At 50.5% G+C, this 23,097-nt stretch overlaps 3 protein-coding genes and 1 pseudogene across 5 annotated transcripts in view; 3 read left to right on the top strand and 1 right to left on the bottom strand.

Moving 5' to 3' along the window:
• Positions 1–23,097, top strand: part of LOC308417584 (RNA-binding protein 42-like) — a 431,329-nt pseudogene that overhangs the window by 7,548 nt on the left and 400,684 nt on the right. The window lies entirely within an intron of this gene.
• ROM1 (retinal outer segment membrane protein 1) lies at positions 230–2,226 on the bottom strand. The gene is made up of 3 exons (XM_080912296.1): positions 1,243–2,226; positions 624–870; positions 230–523 (listed from the first exon to the last, which is right to left on the bottom strand). The coding sequence occupies exons 1-3, from the start codon at positions 1,830–1,832 to the stop codon at positions 305–307; spliced, it is 1,056 nt and encodes a 351-aa protein (XP_080768422.1). The 5' UTR covers positions 1,833–2,226; the 3' UTR covers positions 230–304.
• Positions 2,345–13,563, top strand: EML3 (EMAP like 3). Of its 2 annotated transcripts, none has more exons than XM_080912292.1 (22): positions 2,345–2,615; positions 3,431–3,602; positions 3,679–3,939; positions 4,029–4,142; positions 5,290–5,357; positions 5,512–5,635; positions 5,865–6,035; positions 6,194–6,263; positions 6,350–6,460; positions 6,999–7,094; positions 8,479–8,634; positions 8,962–9,103; positions 9,508–9,659; positions 9,741–9,866; positions 9,942–10,073; positions 10,663–10,730; positions 11,220–11,308; positions 11,381–11,478; positions 11,610–11,697; positions 12,575–12,673; positions 12,882–13,012; positions 13,097–13,563. In XM_080912292.1, exons 1-22 carry the CDS (start codon positions 2,594–2,596, stop codon positions 13,298–13,300), a joined length of 2,694 nt encoding a protein of 897 aa, XP_080768418.1. In that variant the 5' UTR covers positions 2,345–2,593; the 3' UTR covers positions 13,301–13,563. The 2 variants fall into 2 exon arrangements, with proteins under 2 accessions (XP_080768418.1, XP_080768417.1); XM_080912291.1 differs by having other exon boundaries at positions 3,676–3,939.
• MTA2 (metastasis associated 1 family member 2) lies at positions 13,881–22,811 on the top strand. The gene is made up of 18 exons (XM_080912294.1): positions 13,881–14,346; positions 15,361–15,428; positions 15,649–15,742; positions 17,193–17,310; positions 17,443–17,506; positions 17,669–17,786; positions 18,056–18,158; positions 18,340–18,439; positions 18,558–18,746; positions 18,836–18,910; positions 19,022–19,080; positions 19,300–19,397; positions 19,532–19,671; positions 20,054–20,282; positions 20,726–20,815; positions 21,483–21,601; positions 21,709–21,857; positions 22,063–22,811. Exons 1-18 carry the CDS (start codon positions 14,319–14,321, stop codon positions 22,226–22,228), a joined length of 2,007 nt encoding a protein of 668 aa, XP_080768420.1. The 5' UTR covers positions 13,881–14,318; the 3' UTR covers positions 22,229–22,811.

Here is a 23,097-nt window from a genome sequence, read left to right as displayed (position 1 = left end):
CCATCCCCTTGACAAAAGAGAGAGCAATGACTTCTGTGCACAAACTTTATTGTAGAATCTGTATGCTAGAAAGTTTCCAGTCCTTTGGCTGTCACTTCCCTGATACCCTCCTCTGTTCTCAACCTCGGTGGTTCTGACTGCAAGGGCTGGGCTCCAGAACACTGGACCTCTCCTCACAGTCCAGCTCTGACTGCTCTAACTCCTGTAATCCCAGGAACCTCCCTTTCACTGAACCCGAGTAAAGAATTGTACGTTTTCCATATGTGTCCATCTTCCCCCTTCCCACCCCCACCCATTCAGGTTTCTAGGCCTCAGCTAGAACTTCCTTGGGAGGTTCTTCATCTGGTGGGGCCTCCTCAGGTGCTGGCTTGTGGGCCAGCCCTCCCTGTAGCCATGCAGTTTTCAGTATGGTTTTCAGCCCACCAGGAAAAAGATAGCCCTGGGTCTCTCCTTCCCCATCAATGACTCCTCCAAGGCCCTCCAGCGCTGTCTGCAAATACCGCAAACCAAGGAGCACTAGAACCTGTAGGGGGAGGGGGAAAGCAAGTGGAAAGGGTGATTGTCAGTGGATTTGGGGCCACAGGGCTGAAAGTAGAAGGAGTCAGGACCCTTGGCTGACTGACCTGCAGCAATAAGGTGACAGCCATAATACTTCCCAGGGTGCCTGACAGACCCTGCAGGTGCCCCAGCAGCACTTCATGGCACCCTTGGGTCCAGAGGTTTAGGTTGGGCTGCCGAGGATCGAAGAGTGGATGGGCATAGGGGTCTGAGAGTTGGCTTTGCAGGCAAGGCCGGGGTGAGTGCGGATTACAACAGGAGAAGGGGACGCCATCGATCAGATATAAACCTTCCACGTTGCTCTGGATCCGGCTGCAAAGGCATAGACAAGATAGTTAGGTGACAGCAGGTAGAGGCCTAGAGGTGCATCTGAGAGCAGGGGCAGTTGAGGAAAATGATTAGAAAACATTTACTGAGTGCTTTACTATCCAAGCTTGCATAATTCATTCATCTCCACAACTCTGTAAGATAGGAGCCTGTCTGGAAGATAAAGACAGGTAGAGCTATCTCCATTTTACAGACGAGGAATGGGCACAGTGGTTTGGCCGTGTGCCCCGAGCTAATAAATAGAATTTTAATCCATTTTCTCAGTCATTACTCTGTTGCATATCTGGGTAAGAATTTCCAGGCAAAGGAGGGAGTCTGAGGATGAGAAGAAAAAAGAGAAGCACATCAATCACTTACTCAACCACATCTTGGTCATTGGGGTCCAGGTAACGGTTGCTGACCCACTGAACACCAAACCAATCCTTGTAGCCATGGCGCCCACAGCAATGAAACCTCAACTGCATCTCATCCATCAGTCGTTTGGCCTGACAGTGTCCAGGCACCTCTGTGTCCTTGTAGTGAGCCAAGGCAGCCTCCAGGCCTTCTTCCAATCCTTGGTGGAGACTTATAGGCAAAGCCAGGGATAGCCCCAGGGCAAGGGTCAGCAGCCCCCCTCCTGCAGCAGCGCCAACCGCTAGTAGTGGAGTCAGGACCCCTCGCCAGGGAGGGTATTGAGCTGCATCCAGACTCGCCCGGCTGGCTCCTGCACCTCCTAGCCCTGTGCCTAGAGCCACTGCTCCTGCTGCTAGCGCAGTCTGGGGCAGGGCAGGGAATGAACAAGAGGGAGCCAGGAAGGTGCCAAGGTGCCACAGCTGTACCAGGAGGTGACCGCTACAGAGAAGGGTGAGGCCACCGGCCAGCGCCAGCAGCCAAGAGAGGAGCCAGATCCCCTGTGCCAAACGGATACGAAGTTGGAGGGGCAGCACCACGGGCAGCACCGGCGCCATCTCCCATCTCTGCCCAAAGGAGTGAGAAGCCGTCGGGGCTTGGGGTTGGCTAGGGCAGGCAGGATGCTGAGTCAGCCCAGCCTGGCTTCAACAGGGCTAATGCCACCCTGACCCCAATACCCTGGACATCCTTCTACTCCAGCCTTAATAACCCTCTGCCAGCCCCGATTCAGGATGCTTCTAAGCCGTGCCCTTTAGGAAAGGCCCCGCCCCCAGGCTGAAGGCCCATTTCGTGACCCCGCCCTGCCCTTTCGCGGAAGTGAGAGTTTGGTACACTGGGCTCCAGGCTTAGAGACCCAGATCTCAGGCCCTCCCGGCGTCCCCTCCCAGGTCCTCTGGGAGCCTGGGGGCCGGAAGCCCGGCTAGAGCCTGGCGGGGTGAAGGGTCAGCCGTGTGTCCCCGCCTCCCTCCAGAGCCTCGGGTCCCGGACAGGGAAGGGTTACCTGGCGGCCCGCCCCCCCCTCTGGCCCGCCCCCGTCCCGCGCTTGCTGGCGACTCCGGGTCCCGCGCCTGTTTGTGCTGCGGCGCAAGGGGCTCCGGACGGCCCCGTCACCGCACCCTGGGAGCCCACCCGGGGAGAGTAAGAGGTCCGGTTCCACAGCGCCCCCTCCAATTCCTGTCCCCCACGCTCGACAGCGCCCCCGAGGGGTGGCACTGCTCCTCTCTGCGCGCGCCCGGGTGCTTCCTTCCCCTCTCCCCAGCCATGGCCCCCGCGGCTTAGACATCTCCGACGACGCCGCTCGGAGCAACGCGGGGGCCGGATGGACGGGGCAGCGGGGCCCGGTGAGTACGGGGCGGGGCGGACGGCGTGGCCTGGATTCCCTGAGCGCCAGCCCGACAGGCACTGCCAGTGCTGGACCGCTGTCTAGTGGCGTGCTCGCGTGCTCCTGCGCCCCGGGGGCTCTGAGCATCCTCCTCAGTTCTTCGGGCTGTCCAATTCTAGTTCCTAGGAACCCGCTACTGTCATTTTTGGACTTCTTAACGCCATTCTGTTCCTTGGTTCTCTAAGTTTTCCTGACCACTGTGTCACACTGGGCCTCTTCCCCGGGAATTCCGGGTCGTTTTATTTCTGACTTCTACAGTTACCTTGGGATGTACATTGTAACAGCTCTTCACTGATATTCTGTATACTCACCAGATTGTGTTCCTTCCACCCTGGCCCCTCGGTTTGACTTTACTGTCCAGTTCATTTTCTTATTCGTTGGCTGTGTTTGCACTTGGTAAAGACTTGCAACTTGCTGGTGGGGTGAGAGAGGTCTGTGGTTCTTTACCAGTATTGCTCCTGCCTCTCTCTTCCCAACTCCCACATACCAAGGCCTTATTCCACGTTTCCCCCACCTGGTACCCCATAATACTTTGTCTTTGCGGAGGCCAAGACAGCAGCAGGAAGAGAGTTTTGCCAGGCTTGTTGCCTGTCCTGCTGGGAGGAGGAGATCCTTGATCCTCTCCCATCTCCATCCATCTCCTTCCCTCTGGATGAGCTTTCAAGCTTTAGACTGCTTGAAAGGGTTGGGTTGTAATGCTGGGTGGGAGGACAGAACCATCTCCACCTTAAAAAGTAGTGGCACTTTTCCAAGTGCTTCTTTCCCCTTTCCCAGGTGAGGGCCCTGCTCACGAAACCCTGCAGACCCTGAGCCAGCGGCTTAGGGTGCAGGAAGAAGAAATGGAACTGGTAAAGGCAGCCTTGGCAGAAGCCCTTCGCCTGCTGCGGCTGCATGGCCCCACCACAACCCTGCAGAGCTCTGGCCTATCAATTCCAACAAGGGACAGGTACACAAGCCAGCACGCTCATTCTTTCTTCCTGGAAACTTTGGGGCATCAGGTTAATTTGCTATCTCTCCAGCAGCATTACAGTCCCCCCAGGACTGCCACCTACGTGCAGCCCTTCCTTGGTGAGCCGAGGCACCCAAACAGAGGGCGAATTGGAGATGGAGCCATCCTCCTCTGAACCCCCTGGCCTGAGCAATGGGCCTCCAGCTCTTCAGGGGGGCAGTGAAGAGCCTAGTGGGACCCAGTCTGAAGGAGGGTGCAGCAGCAGCAGTGGGACAGGCTCCCCTGGCCCCCCAGGAATCCTTAGGCCCGTGCAACCCCTTCAGCGTTCTGACACGTAGGTGTCCTGTGGTGGGAGGTAACTAGGATGGATGGGAAGTCTGGGATGCAGGCTTGATTTTTCACCTTTTCATTCTGCTCCACCAGTCCCCGAAGAAATTCCTCTTCCTCATCATCCCCCTCAGAGCGACCCAGGCAGAAACTCTCTAGGAAGGCAGCTTCCTCAGCCAACCTGCTATTGCGGTCGGGGAGCACAGAGAGGTGGGTAAGCCTTCCTTTCCTCCTTTAACTTGCCGTATCCCCCCTCCAGGCTTGGCTTCTTGACTTTCTGTATTCCTGGGTGGGGTGGGTGACCTCATTACCCAACAGGAAGAAAGAAACAAAGCATTCCTTGGGACTCCTGCAATGTTCTGGGCCCTGTGCTAAAACTCTCCTCCCTGTCATTCAGGCCCTGTATCACTTCTGGTGTAATGGGTAGTCTCTCCTGCTTTCTGCTTCACAGGTGGAGCAGGCTCAGAGAGGGCAATCAGTTGCCTGAGGTCACAGAGTCAAGCTGTGAGCCTGATTTTTCCTGATTTTAGTTCTGCTGATGTATTCATATCACAACACACCTTTCAAAATTCTAGGAGCTAAAAGCTCTGGTGACATTTTATTTAATAAGTTGAGACAGGGTCTCAAACCATAGCCTGGGCTGGTCTAGAATTCATTTGTAGCCTAAGCTGGTGTAAAAGGCCTAGTAGTCTTTATTTGGCCTCCGGAGTTCTGGGAAGATACCTGGCAGCCCTCGTTCACAGATGGCTGTCCCCAGAGCTTCAGCTGATCCCCACTCCCTACAAAGTCCTGCTCTGCCTACTCCTGTAACATAAGGACATCCTAGTGCCAGCAAGCCTGCTGGTGGCGGTCACTGTCTTAGTGGACCTGAAAGTCCACTCCAGCCTTGTCCTTTCTCACCTTTTACTCTGTTCTCTAAAGAGTTATTGTCAGCTTATTACCCAGTGACAGTGACCTCTGGAGTTCAATGGTCATTTTCCTTTTGAGAGATTTTGCCTACCTCCCAGATTCCTGAAAGGCTGGTCTGGTTTATATTCTGGCCCCATTTTACAAATATAGAAATAAAAAGGCTGGTAGGGGCCTAGACGGAAGGGCACAAGGCTATAGTTTCATGGTTCTGTTCTCTCACCCTTATATATTTTTTTCCTTTTCTTCTTCCATTTCTTTCCTTCTTTCTCTTCCTCTCTCATTTCTTCCCTCCCTTTCTTTTTTAGAACTAAAAGTCCCCATCTCTCTAGAGCCCTATGCTCTGACAGTCACCCCACACCAGCAGGTTGACTGGGAGAAACCTTCTGTGCTAACCCTCTCAGGTCTTGACACTTGATCCGGGTCTTATACTTTTATCTCTTCTCAATAGCCGGGGGATCAAAGACCCCCTGTCCAGTCCTGGGGGTCCCGGATCTCGGAGGAGCAATTATAACTTAGGTATGTATAGAGTGGCAGAGGGAAGAACCTGCATGATGGAATTAGGGTTTGGGCTACAACCCTAGGAGCTTCTTCAGGGAGATCTGTCAGGTGTGGTGGGTTTGCTGCTCTGGCCTCCTGGAAGCGAAGCTTACTTCTCTGCTTTTCTCTGTAGAAGGCATTTCTGTGAAGATGTTCCTTCGTGGCCGTCCCATCACCATGTATATTCCGTCTGGCATCCGTAGTCTTGAGGAGCTGCCCAGCGGCCCACCCCCGGAAACCCTGAGCCTTGACTGGGTGTATCCTATTCAGTTCCATGGGCATCACCCCTTCCCACAATGGGTCCCCCACCTCTTTCTTCACAGTTTCTTTCTGTGTGTGTGTGGGTGGACAAGGAATCCTGTGAATTGTCCCATACCACCATAACGTGGATGGTAACGCAAGTGGGAGCTTTGCCATTTTTATGTTCCGTTCTTCCTCTTCCTGTCCTTGGTCTGGCCCTTTCCTTGACCACAGTCCCCAACGCAGTTATGGGTACAGGGGTCGTGACTCTCGCTCTAATCTATTTGTGCTGCGCTCTGGGGAGGTGGTCTACTTTATTGCCTGTGTAGTGGTGCTGTACCGACCTGGGGGAGGCCCAGGGGGTCCTGGAGGTGGCGGCCAGAGACATTACCGGGGTCACACAGACTGCGTTCGATGGTGAGGGTCTTGGGGTCTGGGGCTGGTGGGCTTGACAAGAAGGGGGTCTGGCTATGGGTAGAAGGGGAGCAAAGACAGTTTGCCTTGCTGCAAGGAAAACATGCCTTGGGAGGTCTTGAGAGAGACGCCTTTTCTAGAGTTCTCTTCCCCTTACTTAGCCTTGCTGTTCACCCTGATGGTGTCCGTGTAGCCTCAGGACAGACAGCTGGTGTGGACAAGGATGGAAAGGTAATGTTAATGCAGAATATTGAACAGATGAGATGAGCTTAGAGGTCAGTTTTTCTTCACTGTTCTGACCCCTTCTCTTCCACTAGCCTCTGCAGCCCGTGGTTCACATCTGGGACTCAGAGACACTCCTAAAACTGCAGGAGATTGGACTGGGTGCCTTTGAACGTGGTGTGGGGGCCTTGGCCTTTTCAGCAGCGGTGAGCTGGGCACAAAGCTTCTAGATCTCTTTTTTTTTTTTTTTTTTTTTTGTTTGTTTGTTTTCATTTTTTGAGACAGGGTTCCTCTATGTGTAGCACTGGCTGTCCTGGAGCTCAGTTTGTAGACCAGGCTGGCTTTAAACTCACAGAAATCCACTTTCTCTGCCTCCCAAGTCCTGGGACTAAAGAAAACACACATGGCTGTTTTCTGAGGCAGGGTCTTACGTACCTTAGGCTGGCCTCTTTAGCTCAGTATGTAGATGAGGATGTTTCTGAACTCTTGATCCTCTGTCTCTACCCACCAATTGTTTCGGCGTGTGTCACCATATCTAGCTAGACCCTTATTCTTGCTCAGGACGCCATTCTTTGATTTTACCAGGAAGCCTGGGGAGGGTCTGGTGTTCTGGGCTCACACAGCCAGTTCTCCTGAGAAAGAGACCAGTTAACTTCTTTTGACCTCCCAACCTGCGAAAGAATCCCTGTCTGATGACAGGCATGCCCAGGCCTCCAGGACTCACAGGCTGTGTCTCATCCTCAGGATCATGGTGCTTTTCTTTGTGTGGTGGATGATTCCAATGAGCACATGCTGTCAGTGTGGGACTGTAGCCGGGGAGTGAAGCTGGCTGAGATCAAGGTGAGGAGCCTAGGTGGCTTGATGGTTCCTGGATCCGGGGTAGGGTAGGAGTGGTGGAATACACAGTCCAGGGTTACTTATGCATACACTTCTTTCTGCTCAGGCAAACTCTCAGTTCTCTCAGCTTTTGTTTCTCCATCTGTGCATTGGGAACTATAGAACTACAGAAGTTCTAGTAGGGACTATAATTCTTTAGGGATCGACTTTTCCCTCCCCCTTGCAGTGTTGAGTGTCAAACCAGGGTTTTTAATATGCCAGGAAGGCATTCTACTATTGTTCTATATCTTCAGCCTTCAACCAGAGCCTCCAAGGAAGAATTATCTTGGGGCTTCAGAGCTTTTGCAGACCAGATGTTAGGAAGCAGATTGAGTTACAGAGTAGACTTTAGCGGCACAAGCCTATAATCCCAGCTACTCTGGAGACTGAGCAGAAGAAAGGAAGGCTGAGGATGTAGCCCAATAGTATGCTTACACAGCACCCACAAGGCCCTAAACTCAATCTCAATATGGCAATAGAAGTAAATGTAAAAGGCTGGGCAGGTGTGTGCATGCCTCTAATCCCAGCACTCAGGAGGCAGAGGCAGGTGGATCTCTGTGAGTTCAAGGTCAACCTGGTCTATAAAGCAAGTAAGTTCCAAGATAGCCAGAGATACAGAGAAGCCCTATCTTGGGGGAAAAAAATTGAGGGAGCTGGAGAGATGGCTCAGTGGTTAAGAACACTGACTGTTCTTCCAGAGGTCCTGAGTTCAATTCCCAGCAATCACATGTTGGTTCACAACCATCTGTAATGGGATTCATACCCTCTTCTGGTGTTGAAGACAACTATAGTGTACTCATATACATTAAATAAATCTTAAAAAAAAAAAACAAAACCCTGAAGAGTCAAGTGCTGGGTGTAGTGGTTCATAGCTATAATTCAAGAAGATAATGCAGAATCACTGAGAATTCTCGGCAGGATGATCTATAGAGTAAGTTCTCTTAACCAAGAACAGCAAATCAAAAACCAAAATAGCCACTTGTGGTGGTGCATAATTATAAGCACTTGGTAAGTGGAGGCAGGAGAATCAGTTCAAAGCTCATCCTCAGCTGGCTACATTGTCATTTCTAAGACAACCAGAGATACATGAAACTGTCACAAGAAACAAACCGAAACAGGATATATGGTAGTACACATCTTTAATCCTACACTTGAGGCAGAGGCAGGTGGATCTCTGATTTTGAGACTAACCTGGTCTATTACAAAGTGAGTGCCAGGATAGCCAGGATCAAACAGAGAAACCCTGTCTCAAAAAAGAGAAAGAAAGAAAAAGAGGAAGAAAAGCATAAAAGACAATGAAGGTGCTCAGAACTTAGGGTGGCTGAATCAAGTGTCTTCCTTTCTTCAGAGTACAAATGACTCAGTCCTCGCTGTTGGCTTCAGCCCTCGTGACAGCAGCTGTATTGTCACCAGTGGAAAATCTCATGTCCACTTTTGGAACTGGAGTGGTGGAACAGGGGTTCCTGGGAATGGGATCCTCGCCCGGAAGCAGGGTGTTTTTGGGGTGAGGTGTGGATGGGTGAGGCAGTGGAGGGAAGTGGGCTGAGTATTGTAGACTCAAATGCGCCCCAGCATCCCCAGTGTCCTCTGTAGATTCAAATGCGCCCCAGCACCCCCAATGTCCTGTTATCTGTAGACTCGAATGCGCCCCAGCACCTCCAATGTCCTGTGACATCTGTAGACTTGAATGCGCCCCAGCACCCCCAATGTCCTGTGACATCTGTAGACTCGAATGCGCCCCAGCACCCCCAATGTCCTGTGACATCTGTAGACTCGAATGTACCCCACTATCCGTAACTGTCCTATGATACCTGTTCTTTGCCCTCTCCAGAAATACAAGAAACCCAAGTTTATCCCTTGCTTTGTGTTCCTCCCTGATGGAAACATTCTCACTGGAGACTCTGAGGGGAACATTCTTACCTGGGGTCGAAGTGTCTCTGATTCCAAGACCCCAGGCAGGGGTGGGGCCAAAGGTATGTGGTTAGGGCTAGCTTTTAGGAAGTTTGTATCTCAGAAATTTTGTGGGAACAGAGCAGAGGGTTTCCAGTTATGTTGAGAACTGATGAACTTCCTGGGACTTTCTAGACTTTTGAGAACTTTCTAGACTCCCTGATCTTGAAAGGTGGGGAGCCATATAGTAAAGGAGAGAGGGCTAGGGATTTGAGTTTGTTAAAATCTCAGGTTCAAAGTTCAGTTCAAAGAAAAAAAAATTTTTTTTGCCACTATTACTATGAGCTGAATTGGCAGTCATGAGGCTTAGAGAGTCTTCTGTGGGTGCTCAGTAGCTGGAGTTATTCTGTGTTGTGATGCTCTAAGCTCTTCTTTTCCCTACTTACTGGAACTCTAAGAGCATGACTTACCTAGACTTTACCAACAGAGACCTACACAATCGTGGCCCAGGCCCATGCTCATGAGGGGTCCATCTTTGCCCTGTGTCTCCGACGGGATGGGACAGTGCTGAGTGGTGGTGGGCGGGACCGACGGCTGGTACAGTGGGGGCCTGGGTTGGTGGCCCTCCAGGAGGCTGAGGTGAGAGATGGGCTGGGGTCAAGGAAGGGATGGGGAGAGGAATAGTAAGTATGCTTTTGACATTCTGTTATTACTCTGTAGATTCCAGAACACTTTGGAGCTGTGAGGGCCATTGCTGAAGGGCTTGGCTCTGAGCTGCTGGTGGGAACCACAAAGAATGCATTATTGAGGGGAGATCTGGCTCAGGGCTTCTCCCCTGTTATCCAGGTTTGGAAGCCAAAAGCCCGGGGAAGTAGGGAAGGGAGTTTGAGGAAGTGCAGTGGTAACTATGTTCTGTTGCAGGGCCACACGGATGAGCTCTGGGGGCTGTGTACACACCCCTCCCAGAACCGATTCCTCACCTGTGGCCATGACCGGCAGCTCTGTCTGTGGGATGGGGAAGGCCATGCACTGGCCTGGAGCATGGACCTAAAGGTAGAGTCAGCTGCCCTTAGTTCACCATTTACACCTGCTCTGACTCCCTAATATTGCCTTTCCTTCTGTGTCTGGGACAACCGGTTGTATGGTTACAGACTATTCAGATTTGAGCTCAGTACAGACTGGTACAAGTGACCCCTGGGCATTGCTGCTGCCTCAGGCCTCATTTTGGTTCAGCAGATAAAGAGTTCATTTGTAGCACTGCTGGTGTTCTCAGTGTCTTTCCCTTACTAGGCTCTATCCCGGGTCTCTCATGCCTCTTTTTCTCTGGTTGCCTTGGGAGGATCCTTTGAAGTTACTAAGATGACAAAGTGTCCATTCACCCAATTCTCTTACTAGAAAGCCATCTTCTTTCATTAAATGTTACCTTTAACCTTTACATACATACTCAGTTTTGACTGTGACCCCGGGGCCCTTTCCTACCCCAACCCTGTCCTTTGAATCCTCATGTCTCTAGTGTTTCCCCTTATACTTTCATGTGTGCTCTACTAACCCTTCCCCCACCCCGTCCCTTGAAGCCTCTCTCCTTATCTCACAGGCCCCTTAGAAATACAATTTCTTGAATTTACCTTCTTTTTTTTCCCAGGAGACGGGTTTATGTGCTGACTTCCACCCAAGTGGGGCAGTTGTGGTTGTAGGACTGAACACAGGGAGGTGAGAGAATACCGGAAGGGTTCTTGGTAACGGGAAGGGACAAGAGGTGACCAAGGCTAACTAAAGCATTGAATCACACCTTCTCACGTCTGGGTGCTTCTCTGTAGCCCAGGCCTCCTCTCCCCTGCTGCCATCTGTACTCTTCAGTCTGGGAGCAGAATGGGTGGCAGCCCAGGATGGGGAAGCAGTGGGACTGGGAGGGTGGATGTGGGTGGGCAAACAGGGAAGTGACAGCTTACTGACTCCACAAGGTTTCTGTGGTTGGCCTGATCTGCAGTTTCTTCTTTCCCAGGAGGCATCAGAAGCCCTTCAGCTTTCATATGTCCTTAGCCTCTTCCCATTCCCCAGCCTAAGGATGCAGTGGTGGCCTCTTTCCAGAAACCACAGCTGTTTTCTTTTTCTCTGTATCCTCCTTGACTCTTTGCCCAGAGCCTCTCTGGGGGGTGGGCTTACATACTGCCCTCTCCCTTCCTTTCTTCTCCCTTTCAGGTGGTTGGTTTTGGACACAGAGACCAGAGAGATTGTGTCTGACATCACTGATGGCAATGAACAGCTCTCAGTTGTCCGGTATAGCCCAGGTGGGAGCCACCCCCCACCCAGGACGTGGGTCCTGCGCTGGCTCTTCTTTGTCTGAATAAGTTTCTTTGTAGATGGGTTGTACCTGGCTATCGGTTCCCATGACAACATGATCTACATCTATAGTGTTTCCAGTTGTGGCACTAAGTCCAGCCGCTTTGGCAGATGTATGGTAAGGACGCTGGGGTGGAAGGTGGGATTTGTTAGCTGTGGGCATAGTAACAGGGGTTTGATGCATTAAGGGCTAGTCTGAGGATGGGAAATGGTAGCCATCTTGTCAAATTCTTGACTCTTGTTCCCCAGGGGCACTCCAGTTTTATCACTCACCTTGACTGGTCCAAGGATGGGAATTTCATCATGTCCAATTCTGGGGATTATGAGATTCTTTACTGTGAGTGGCAGGGAGATGGGGGGGGGGGATTTAATTTTTTTTTTTTCATTAGGCTGGCTTTGAAGTCTCTAAGTGGCCCTTGCTGTTCTTGCATTTGTCATCTACCTAATTATGTCTCCTAAGAGATTATGTGGGTGCAAACAGGAAGTTAGTCAGGAGGGATGATGGTATTCGAGGAGAGGCTGATGTGGAGGGAAATGGAGTTAGAATTGTACACATAGGAACAATCCAGTACGTATGTAAACTACAGTTCCACATTATATCTTTTCCAACAAGAACTCAAGGGAGTTGAAAAATGGACCAGGCATTGTGGTGCATGCCTTTAATCACTGAACTTGGGAGGCTGGATCTTTATGAGTTCAAGGCCAGCCTGATCTACATATCGAGTTTCAGGCCAGGCAAGGCTACATAGGAAGACTGTGCCTCAAAATGCAAAACAAAGAAAAAATGATGCACTAAGAAGACACTACTTTAGGATAGCTTCTTAGGGCAAGTGTGGAGGGGCTACTTTATTTAGGAAGAGAGGCTGATAAGAAAACTGTTAGTACTTTATACAGAGGTTGAGGCAGGAATGGAAAGTTCCAGCCATGTCTAGGCTAGATTCTGTTTCTGAGACAGGGTTTCCTCTGTCACCTGGCTGTCATGGAACTCACTTTGTAGATGAGGGCGGCCTGCAACTCAGAGATGTCTGCTCCTCTAGTACTGGGATTAATGGCATGTACCACCATGCAGGACGATCTCAAAGCCAAACCAAATCAAACAACTTCAGTGAGAACTTAGGAAGCACATAGTGGGGGTCATAATGGACGCTGCACCCTGGTTAGTTCACACTCAACTGAGGAAAGAATGACAGCTGAATAGGGCAATTTCCACCCAGGGGATGTGTCTGGAGGCTGCAAACTCCTAAGGAATCGCTATGAGAGCAGAGACCGCGAGTGGGCTACCTACACCTGCGTGCTGGGCTTCCACGTGTATGGTGAGCCAGGGTCAGGAGCCCTTGAGGAGGGCTGGGGAAACAGGGAGGAACCCGTGCTGGGCTCAGAATACTGGGTGTGTGCCACCTGGGGTGGGTATCACAGCAGCAAATCCAGGCTAGGAGGCCCCTTGGGACTGGAAGGATTGTCTGGAGGGCAGTGGCTCTAGGTCGTGGGTAGCAGCTTGGCTCAGGCAACCTGTTGTGTTAGGTGTGTGGCCTGATGGCTCTGATGGGACAGACATCAACTCCCTTTGCCGCTCCCACAATGAACGGGTGGTGGCGGTGGCAGACGACTTCTGCAAAGTCCATCTCTTTCAGTATCCGTGCGCTCGAGCCAAGGTGAGGCCTCAGGGGACCACTGGGCCCAGGCGGGTAGGTTTGGGACCTCGCCATTGCTGCAATTGTTCTTTTTTCCTCATCTAGGCGCCAAGCCGTATGTACTCAGGTCATGGCAGCCATGTGACTAGTGTCCGGTTCACACACGACGACTCATACCTTGTCTCCTTAGGTGGCAAGGATGCTAGCATCTTTCAGTGGCGAGTGCTGGGGGCAGGGAGCTCTGGGCCCGCTCCTGCCACGCCATCTAGAACTCCCTCTCTGTCCCCTGCCTCCTCCCTGGACGTCTGATTGATGCTGGATGTTCTTGTCCCTTTGGTACTGTGGTCTGGTCCCACCCTGGCCAAAACCCCTTAGGACCAAGGACAGTCTTTCCTGGACTGGCTTTTTCTTTGACTTAATACATTCCCAGTTTCGCATTTTCCTGGAGGGGCAAACCACCCCACTGCACACACAGTAACAATTGCTGGTTGAGCCGGGCAACCCAGCTCCGACACCCTCTGCCCGGTGAGGGGCAATAAAAAGAAAAAAGTCACTGCCTGGTGCTTTTGTGCGGCGGGTCCTTCGGGGGCCCAGTTGTGTTAGGACGAAAGAAAAAAGTGCAGGGCGGGAAGAGAAAAGGGAGCTCAGACCAAATATGCAAATAACAGGCAAAGCTGCTTGCAAATAACCTCAAGAAGCGTGAGGGCGCGCGCGCGCCTTTCGATGCCACTATTGGAGCTGCCAGGACCCATAGTGCAAAGAGTTAATTCTAGCTCCCCCACCGCCCTCGGGGGCGGGGTTGAGCTGCAACGGAAATAACCGAGCGCGGGGCCGCGGATGAGCGAAAGGAGCCGAGTTCCTTCCGGAAGTGGCCGATCGGTGGGGTCTTGCTCCCCGACCTGAGCCGAGCGCTGGGCCTTGTTCTCCGGATCGGCCGAAGGTGTTCCGGAAGGAGGCGAACCCGGACGCGGGCAGGGCAAACCTTTCCAGCGGTTGGCACCGCGCGACGTCTGCTGGGACTCGGTGAGGACACTAGGAGCCGGAACCTCACTCTGGTCAGGCAGGAACCGAGCTCGTTCCGGAAAAAGCCGAGCAGACCGAAGCCGGCCTTGGTGTCCCGGCGTGAGGATATAGCGGCGTCGGTCGTTGTCGCGCGGGCAGTGATGAACCGCGACGGCTGAGCGAGCAGAGGTGCTGGCTGCTCGGGCCCCATCGACACTTCCGTGAAACGTCAGCCCAGCGCTGGGGGCTTCGTCTGGAGCTGAGCTTTGCCCCCGCGAGCCTCCCGGACCTCTTTGTGTGGCCGGAGGCGGCGGCGGGAACGGCCATGGCGGCTAACATGTACCGGGTGGGAGGTGAGTACCCTGGGCGGAAGAGGCTGAGGCCAGGACCAGGGAGACTCGGTGTCCGCAGGCGCGGGGGAGCCACATCTGGGGTCGTATGGGCCGCGGCGCCGACCGGAACCGGAACCGAGAGCTACGGTTCCGCGGCGGCGGCGGCGCTATCGGGCGCAGAGTTTACCGCAGAGGCTTACCTTCAGCCTTAACGGGGCTCTGAGACCTGCGACTGGACCGCCGGGCTGAAAGTGGCCTTGGCTTGGAAGGGACCGAAGTGATCGCCGGGCCAGCAGTGGGAGAGCCGGGCGCGCAGGGGTTTTCTTCTATGGCGGCTTGTGCGTTCACTAAGGTGGGGCCTGAACAGTTTACTCAATTCTCAGATACAGGGGTGTAACTTCAATGCAAAGTTGTAGGGACTTCAGGGAAATCCTCGTTCTTGTATTTTAAGTCTGACTTTTGAGTGAAGATCTGACTTTAGAATTGGGTGTTGCAGGGATAGGGGGTGAAAACTCATTTCCTCCTCTTTTTCCTTGTTTCTTTCTAGACAAGGTTTCTTCTCTCTGTAGCCTTGGCTGTCCTGGAATTTATACTGTAGACCAGGCTGTCTTCGAACGCAGAGATCCGCTTGCCTCTGCCTCTTAACTGTTGGAATTAATAGTGCGTGGCACACCACTGCCTGGCAAAGTATTTCTATAATCTCTATCTCCCCTCCCTTCCTGCCTTTCTTCCTTCCTTCCTGAGGCAGGTTTTTCCTTTTTTTTTTTTTTTTTTCTGAGACAAGGTTTCTCTATGTAGCCCTGGCTGTCTTGGAACTGTAGACCTGGCTGGCTTTGAACCAAGAGATCCTCCTGCCTCAGCCTCCCCGAGTGTTGGGATTAAATGCATATGCCACCACTGTCTGGTTAATGGCAAATACTTATTTTCTTAAGTCTCCACTTCATCATCTTCACTTCATCGATACCTACACAGACCGACTTTCTCTTCTGGTTTTCTCCTCTGATCCTCTTGTTTCTTCCCCACCCCCTTCTACAGATTACGTCTATTTTGAGAACTCCTCCAGCAATCCTTACCTGGTTAGACGGATCGAGGAGCTCAATAAGGTGAGTGTGTAATCTTGGCTGCCAGGAACTTGCTGTGTAGACTAGGCTGATCTTAAACTCATGGAGACCCTGAAATTATCTTTGAATATTAAGTCTTTACTGCTAAGTTTTCTCTTTTCTTCTACTTAGATTCTTAAGGAGATATTGCTGTTGTTGGACTCTGTGTTCATTTACTTTCAAATGGCCAGTTTTCCTCATCATGTTTTTCTCCCTCCTTTAGACTGCAAATGGAAATGTGGAAGCAAAGGTTGTTTGCCTTTTCCGACGAAGGGATATTTCTAGTAGTCTCAACAGCTTGGCTGACAGTAATGCTAGTGAGTGTCTTACCCCTCTCTCCCCTCCCCAGCATCTGAGGACTAGACATGTTCCTGCAGGTGTTTCCCCTGGTAGCATGCCCAAGGCAGGGTATGAGTTCGGGGGTGGGAAGTGCCTGGTTTCGGAGGGAGGCCTGTTGTTACATGTTGGGTTGGAAGCAGGGCGGGCAGACCATGATAAGGAAAGCCAGAGTGTGGCTTCTGTGTGTGTGAGTGGAGAGATAGTTAGATAGGAAATGAAAAGAGCTTTAGAGAAGCAGGCACTTGGGGACATTTTGGGTACTTGGGGGCAGCGGTTAGTGAGTGATGTTCAAGGTGAAGAGGAGGATACTGTTTTGAGAAGCCTGCATAACAGGCTTATGCTGTAGTTCGGCCGATGCCAGAACATTGATAGAGATCATAGGAAGCTAGGAGAAGTTCTCTTGAACTTTCCTGCCTTCTCTTTTCCTCTCCATTGCACTTAGTGTCTTTCTTCTTTTTGCTTTGTCTGCATTTTCTCTGTGACCTTTATCTTATTTTTTTTTTTCACCTAGTTTTCTTTTAACTCCTTTTTTCTTCTAAATTCTTTTTCAGGCCATAGTCATGAAAGGGTTAATGAGCTGGGCCTACCAAGTTTCCAGGCCCTTTGGGGTTTCCAGCCCCATCTGGCAGGGGCTGACCTTGGCCTTATCCAATCATAAGGGGTGGGGGTGTGGTTCTTCTTGCCCTAGTCCTGGGTTTCCTAGAGTCAGCACAGAGAGACACAACCCCCTCCCCCAATTCTACACCCCCAACTTTTCAGGGGAACAATGCACCAACGAACATGTGCCTACATTTTCTATCCCTTCCACTTTGGTTGGCACTTAGCCAGGTTAACTGTTCCATCAAGATTTCAGTGCAAGCTGCTTGCTGCCTCTTGGTGAGGAAGGCGTTGGCACGGGTTTCAGAGTTGTTCTTCTTGAAAGCCCACAAACTATTATTAGCCACATAGAGAGGGAAGAGGCATTAGGTTGTGTGTGATGTTTCAGACACAGCAACAAGTCCTAAACTATGAAGAGCTGGTAAATAAACGACAACCATGTGTGCTATTTTTACTTCTTAATGGGATTTTAGGACCTCAGGCTGGTTGTGCAAGAAAGAACTAATGTGACATCATACTGCATTATGGCTTTGTTTGTGCTTTTCTGAGGGGTGTCAGTATTGGCAGCTACGTTTGGGTACATTTCTGTGGCATCCTTATACTCTCATTATAAGGATGTAATAATTTTCCTTTGATGAAGTTAAAGAGAGGACTAAACGTCCACAGTGAGGTGTAAGCCGAAAGGAAAAGCTTGTAGGGTAAGAGTGAGATGCCCGAGAAAAGGGACAAGCAGCAACTGAGGTAGAGTGGCCTTCGCCTGGACTAGCTAGCTGTCTAAGGCACCTGTTTTCTGAATTAGTTTCTCACTTGGCTTCTTCCTCGATACTGTAGGGGAGTTTGAGGAGGAATCAAAGCAGCCAGGGGTCTCGGAGCAGCAGAGACATCAACTGAAGCACCGGGAGCTTTTCCTTTCTCGACAGTTTGAATCATTACCAGCCACCCACATAAGGTATAGGACGATCAGGGTCACTGGCCTGTGTGCCTTATATAGAAGATGGAGAGCAGGGGATGGTGTATTGGAGATGGTAGATAAGAAGGGATGCGTTGCTCATCTAGGACTTTTGGGTGTCTTTTTTCTTAGGGGGAAGTGCAGTGTGACTCTCTTGAATGAAACAGATATCTTAAACCAGTATCTAGAAAAGGAGGTAAGTAGGTACTGTGAGGAGAGGGAGGTAAGGGAATGTTGCCCGCCCAAGGCTTAGACACGTGAAGAGTAAAGGGTTTATGAACCTCACAGCTGGGGAGTCTGGGTAGACCTCGCTGTCCATGTAGATTTCTTCCCATTAACAACCTTTCTTCCTCTCCAGGACTGCTTTTTTTACTCACTGGTGTTTGATCCTGTACAGAAGACACTTCTGGCAGATCAAGGGGAGATCAGAGTTGGTTGCAAATTCCAAGCTGAGATCCCAGATCGTTTGGCAGAGGGTAAGCAACAGAAGTGCTTGAACATGAAAGTTTTTGTTGATGGCATGATTTGGGGCACCAGTGTACAATCTGCTAGGTGTTCTCTTGTGACCCTGACAGAATGAGACTTAGGAACCTGAAAGACAAATGGGCACAGCTGGGAGGGGAGTTCTGAGTCTGATGTGCCTGACAGACTCCAAGCAGAGAAGAGGAAGAACCATTGTGAGTGACTAAGAGATCAATTATTTCCCTCTCTCCCCCTCTGGTGATTCCATTGCTTGCTTCCTCAGGAGAATCAGATAATCGAAACCAACAGAAGATGGAGATGAAAGTCTGGGACCCAGATAACCCTCTCACAGATCGGCAGATTGATCAGTTTCTCGTGGTGGCCCGGTGAGGGTGGGTGGATCAGGAAGGTGGGCTGGGGAGGATGGACTGAGTTCTGAATCTCATCCTTTTTTTTTTTTTTTAAGTGGGCTTTGTTTTAGGCCTGGGCATTTTTCTTTTTTCTCCTTAGTTCCTGAACCTGCTCGAACTTTTTTCTTTTCTTCTTGACTTCTCAATTTCTCTTTAGAGCTGTGGGAACCTTTGCAAGAGCCCTAGACTGCAGCAGCTCAATTCGGCAGCCAAGCTTGCACATGAGTGCAGCTGCTGCATCCCGAGATATTACCCTGGTAAGCACACGTGGGTAAGAATAGTTGGGTATGTTGAAGCCGGAAGGGGGTAGTCTTAGAGACGGTTCAAGTGCTTAAAGGGCAGCAGGTCCTCAGCTTTGTTGTATATTTTTGGTAGTTCCATGCCATGGATACGTTGCAAAGGAATGACTATGACTTGGCCAAGGCCATGTCAACCCTGGTACCACAGGGAGGTCCTGTGCTCTGTCGGGATGAGATGGAGGAATGGTCTGCTTCTGAAGCCATGCTATTTGAAGAGGCTCTGGAGAAGTACGGGAAGGATTTCAATGATATCCGCCAGGACTTTGTAAGTGAATAGGACCAGGAGAGGTGAGAACAGTGAAGGAGCCAGGGCCTAGGAGCAGATGCCATCTCATCCTCTGTTGTTTGTTTTAGCTGCCCTGGAAGTCACTTGCGAGCATAGTGCAATTTTATTACATGTGGAAAACCACAGATCGGTATATTCAGCAGGTAAGGGTAGGGCTGGCTGGGAGGCTGTCTGCTTACCTCTCTGCCTTTTGCTTTGTTCGGTTTCATTATTACTGAGATGCTCTGAATTTCTTTCTTTTTTTTCTCTTGTAGAAAAGATTGAAAGCTGCTGAAGCAGACAGCAAACTGAAACAGGTCTACATCCCCACTTAGTAAGTGACAGAAGGGAGGCTGTCTCAATGACTGGGGGTGAGCAGGAAGCAGAAGCAAACTGTAGAAGTTGTAGCTCAGTGAGAAGCACGGGCTTACTGTGCACAAAGCTGTGGGCTCAATCCCCAGCATTCCAAAGAGAGAAATAGAAGGGGTGGTAGGCAAAGAGTGGGTTATTTTCTTAACTAGCATCTGCCTTCTCCTCTTGTTTCCTTCATTAGTACTAAGCCAAACCCTAACCAGATAATTTCTGTGGGTTCAAAACCTGGCATGAATGGGGCTGGATTCCAGAAAGGCCTGACTTGTGAGAGCTGCCACAGTGAGTGCCAAGGAGGGACAGGATTGCTGGGGATGGGTGGCCCTGGGGTGGTTTATTCCTCTGTTTAGGAATTTGAGGACCTTGAGTGGCATATCTCCTGCCAGCAAATTTCCCCTTTCTCTCTGTTTCTGTAGCCACACAGTCTGCCCAGTGGTATGCCTGGGGCCCACCTAACATGCAGTGCCGACTTTGTGCTTCCTGTTGGATTTATTGGAAGAAATATGGGGGACTGAAGACTCCTACCCAGCTTGAAGGGGCTGCTCGGGGCACCACAGTAAGAATCTGTGGGTGGGAACTTGGCATGGTGACTGAGGCAGGTAGATCTCTGAGTTAGAGGCAAGTCCGGTTATGTAGCCAGGGCTACATAATTAGATGTTTCAACAAATGGAAAAGAATATGCAAGAATATGCAGGGATGGGGAGAGTAGTGGGCTTACGGGTGTGAGCCTTAGGCACAAGTCAAAACCTTTGACCTCTTCTTCCATGGAGACTGTCTAATGGGCAGGAGCACTTGCTAAGTATTGGGAAGCCAAGAAGTTTGGGTGGGGTTTTAGTGAAGCAGTGAGGTAGAAATGATTTGCTGTCTGCGGGTGATGAGGACGGAACTACAGTGTTTGTTGATTTGCTATTTCTCTTTTTTATATATCATTCCTCCAGGAACCACACTCACGAGGCCATTTATCCAGACCTGAAGCCCAAAGTCTCTCTCCCTATACAACTAGTGCTAACCGGGCCAAGTTGCTGGCTAAGAACAGGCAAACTTTCTTGCTCCAGACCACAAAGTTGACTCGTCTTGCCAGACGGATGTGCAGAGACCTATTACAGCCAAGGAGGGCTGCCCGAAGACCCTATGCACCTATCAATGCCAACGCCATCAAAGCCGAGTGTGAGAACTGGGGTGGTTGTACTAGTGATGCGTCCAGACTCCTCTGACCAGAGCCCAGTGCTTACAAGGGTGTTCAGTGACTGTAGGGAGATAGTCCACAGAGAGTGTTTAGCGCTCTTGGCCTTAGAAGAGAATAGTGCAGTTTTTTAGAAACTTTGATCTGCCATGTCTGGTTGAGCATGTCTAGAATGTAAGCCCCCAGGCTGAGACAGGATATAGCTACCCAGGTCCTAGTAGACTGGCCGATGTAATGAGCTCCAGGCTAGCCTGGACCCAATCTCAAGAAACAAGGCTAGGCATTGTTACATATCCTATAATCCAAGCACCGGAGTGAGTCAGCAGGATGATAGCCTGTTCTGGGCCAACTGGGGCTTCACAGCAGGACTCTTTTCAAAAACCAAAACAAACTGCAGAATACCTAGAGACTGTCTTCTCTTCTCCAGGCTCTATCCGACTTCCTAAGGCTGCCAAGACACCACTGAAAATTCACCCTCTGGTGCGTCTGCCCTTGGCAACTATCGTCAAAGATCTGGGTATGAGATGGGGAACTGCACTCAATGCAGGGTGGGTGGAAGGCAGAGAAACAGTCTGGGTGGTGTCATGCTGCCAGCTAAGTTTTGCTGTCTAAGGTCTTTTCTTCCCCAGTGGTTTTCTTTCACACTGAGTCCACACAAACTCCCGAGTATGTGTGTTTGCTTATTATTGTTACGGTCCTTCTTGTGATTATTGATTTTTTTGGTGGTGGTGCTGTAGACCAGAACTCAACCTCATATATTCTGGTCAAGTGGTTTACCATTGAGCTCCATCGCTGGCTCAGCAGTGACTTTATATAAGAATTTTCTGATCTGAAAACATGTTTTTAAAAATATGGGTAAATAACTTAATAGGTCTTCTTTAAAATTTTATTTATTTATGTATATGAGTACACTGTGTTTTAAGACACACCAGATCTCATTACAGATGGTTGTGACCTACCACATGGTTGCTGGGAATTGAGCTCAGGGTCTCTGGGAGAGCAGTTGGTGCTCTTAACCACTGAGCCATCTCTCCAGCCCAGACCTTTTCTCCATTACTAATCTTTACGCCATTAGGATAAACCACTGGTCAGGGTAGAGAGGGAAGAATGAATGGTAATGAAACTACATAGGCAAGAGAAGGTAGGAACGTTTTCTATTTCATCCCCTTTCCCTCTACTGATAGTGGCACAAGCACCTCTGAAACCAAAAACACCTCGGGGCACCAAGACACCAATCAACAGAAACCAGCTGACCCAGAATCGAGGCCTGGGGGGCATCATGGTGAAACGTTCCTATGAGACTGTGAGTTGACAGATTGGTTTGGGAAAGCTGAATGGGTGGTTTTTTTTATTTCTAATAGGAGTCTAAGGGAGGTAGTTACTTCACTATGCACCCCAATCCTTTTCTAGATGGCAGGGGCAGGGGTCCCCTTCTCTGCCAATGGAAGGCCTCTGGCTTCAGGGATTCGTTCAAGCTCACAGCCAGCAGCCAAGCGTCAGAAACTAAACCCTGCTGATGCTCCCAATCCAGTGGTGTTTGTGGCCACAAAGGATACCAGGTAGGGAGGGAGTTCACCATGGGAGGGGCTGAGAGGCTGACAGTCCAAGTTGGTGGGCACTGGAAGTAGGAGAATATGAGAAAGATAGGTGCACAAAAAGAATGTGCGTGCAGAGGGTAGGATTGTAGAGGGTAGCATGGTGGAGACTTACCTGGTTGTCTTGCCGCCAATCAAGTCTCTGTTTCTGTCTTGCTCTTTTGGTAAGGGCTTTAAGGAAAGCTCTAACTCACCTGGAAATGCGCCGAGCTGCCCGAAGGCCCAACTTACCCCTGAAGGTGAAGACAACGCTGCTGACAGTGCGGCCCCCAGTTCCTCTGCCGGCATCTTCACATCCTGCCAGCACCAATGAGCCCATTGTCCTGGAGGATTGAGCATCTTAGGGGAAGGGAGGTGGGATTAGAGGTAAAGGGGTGGGTGCCCAGGGCATACAAATCTTCATTCCTTTTGGTATCAAAGGGAGTAAGGAGTGAGGGAGGGTTGCAGCTGGTACATATGTGTCCTTGCAGGGGTTGGACACCCTGTGGTGTTACTGCCAGTAACTCTCCTTTTTGAGCTTCTCCATGCCTGAGATGGAGAATAGCCTCAAGGAACTTGCCTGTGTGTACCTACCCTATTTGGGGCCTGGACCCACAGTTGATTTGGACAGTTGGGGGGAGGGTTTTTTAATTTTTTTAAAAAGTTACCTTCCTTTGTAAAAGGGATGGAGGAGGGGAAGAGTAAACATATCAGGTGTCGGTCCCTGGCAGGGGAAGGGGGCGTACACTGCCATGGCTCTTTTCTTCATTTTCTAATGGGGGGCTACTCTTACTGTCCGGTGTCCGGACTTTCCTAATTGGAGTTTGAGGGCCCTAAGCTGGCATCAGCCCCAGCCCATACTCACTCTTCCCTCCTTTTCTCCCTCTGCCTTTTATATGCCAATTCTCAGAAATAAAGATCTTTTGTCTGTTTTTTAACCTCAGATTCTGTAATTGGTTCTTATAGTGATGAATAAAAAGCTGTTTTCTTCAGCTTCTCCAGGCTCAGCTGTTCTCTGTTTTGTGTGTGTGTGTGTGTGTGTGTGTGTGTGTGTGTGTGTGTGTGTGTGTGTGTGTTGGGGGTGTTTTTGAGAAGGAAAATAGAGGACAAAGGACAATGGAAGGTACAGATGGAGCTTGTTCTAGGAACAGCTTTTTGAGACATGCAGCCTGACTGGAGGTAGTCTGTGCCAGCTAGCCTCCGTGTGGGACTCTAGGTTCTCCCA

This window comes from Micromys minutus (assembly GCF_963924665.1).
Source record: "Micromys minutus genome assembly, chromosome: 2".
NCBI lineage: Eukaryota > Metazoa > Chordata > Mammalia > Rodentia > Muridae > Micromys > Micromys minutus.
Note: the sequence above shows the minus strand (reverse complement) of the source record. Positions and strands in the feature narration are given on the sequence as shown.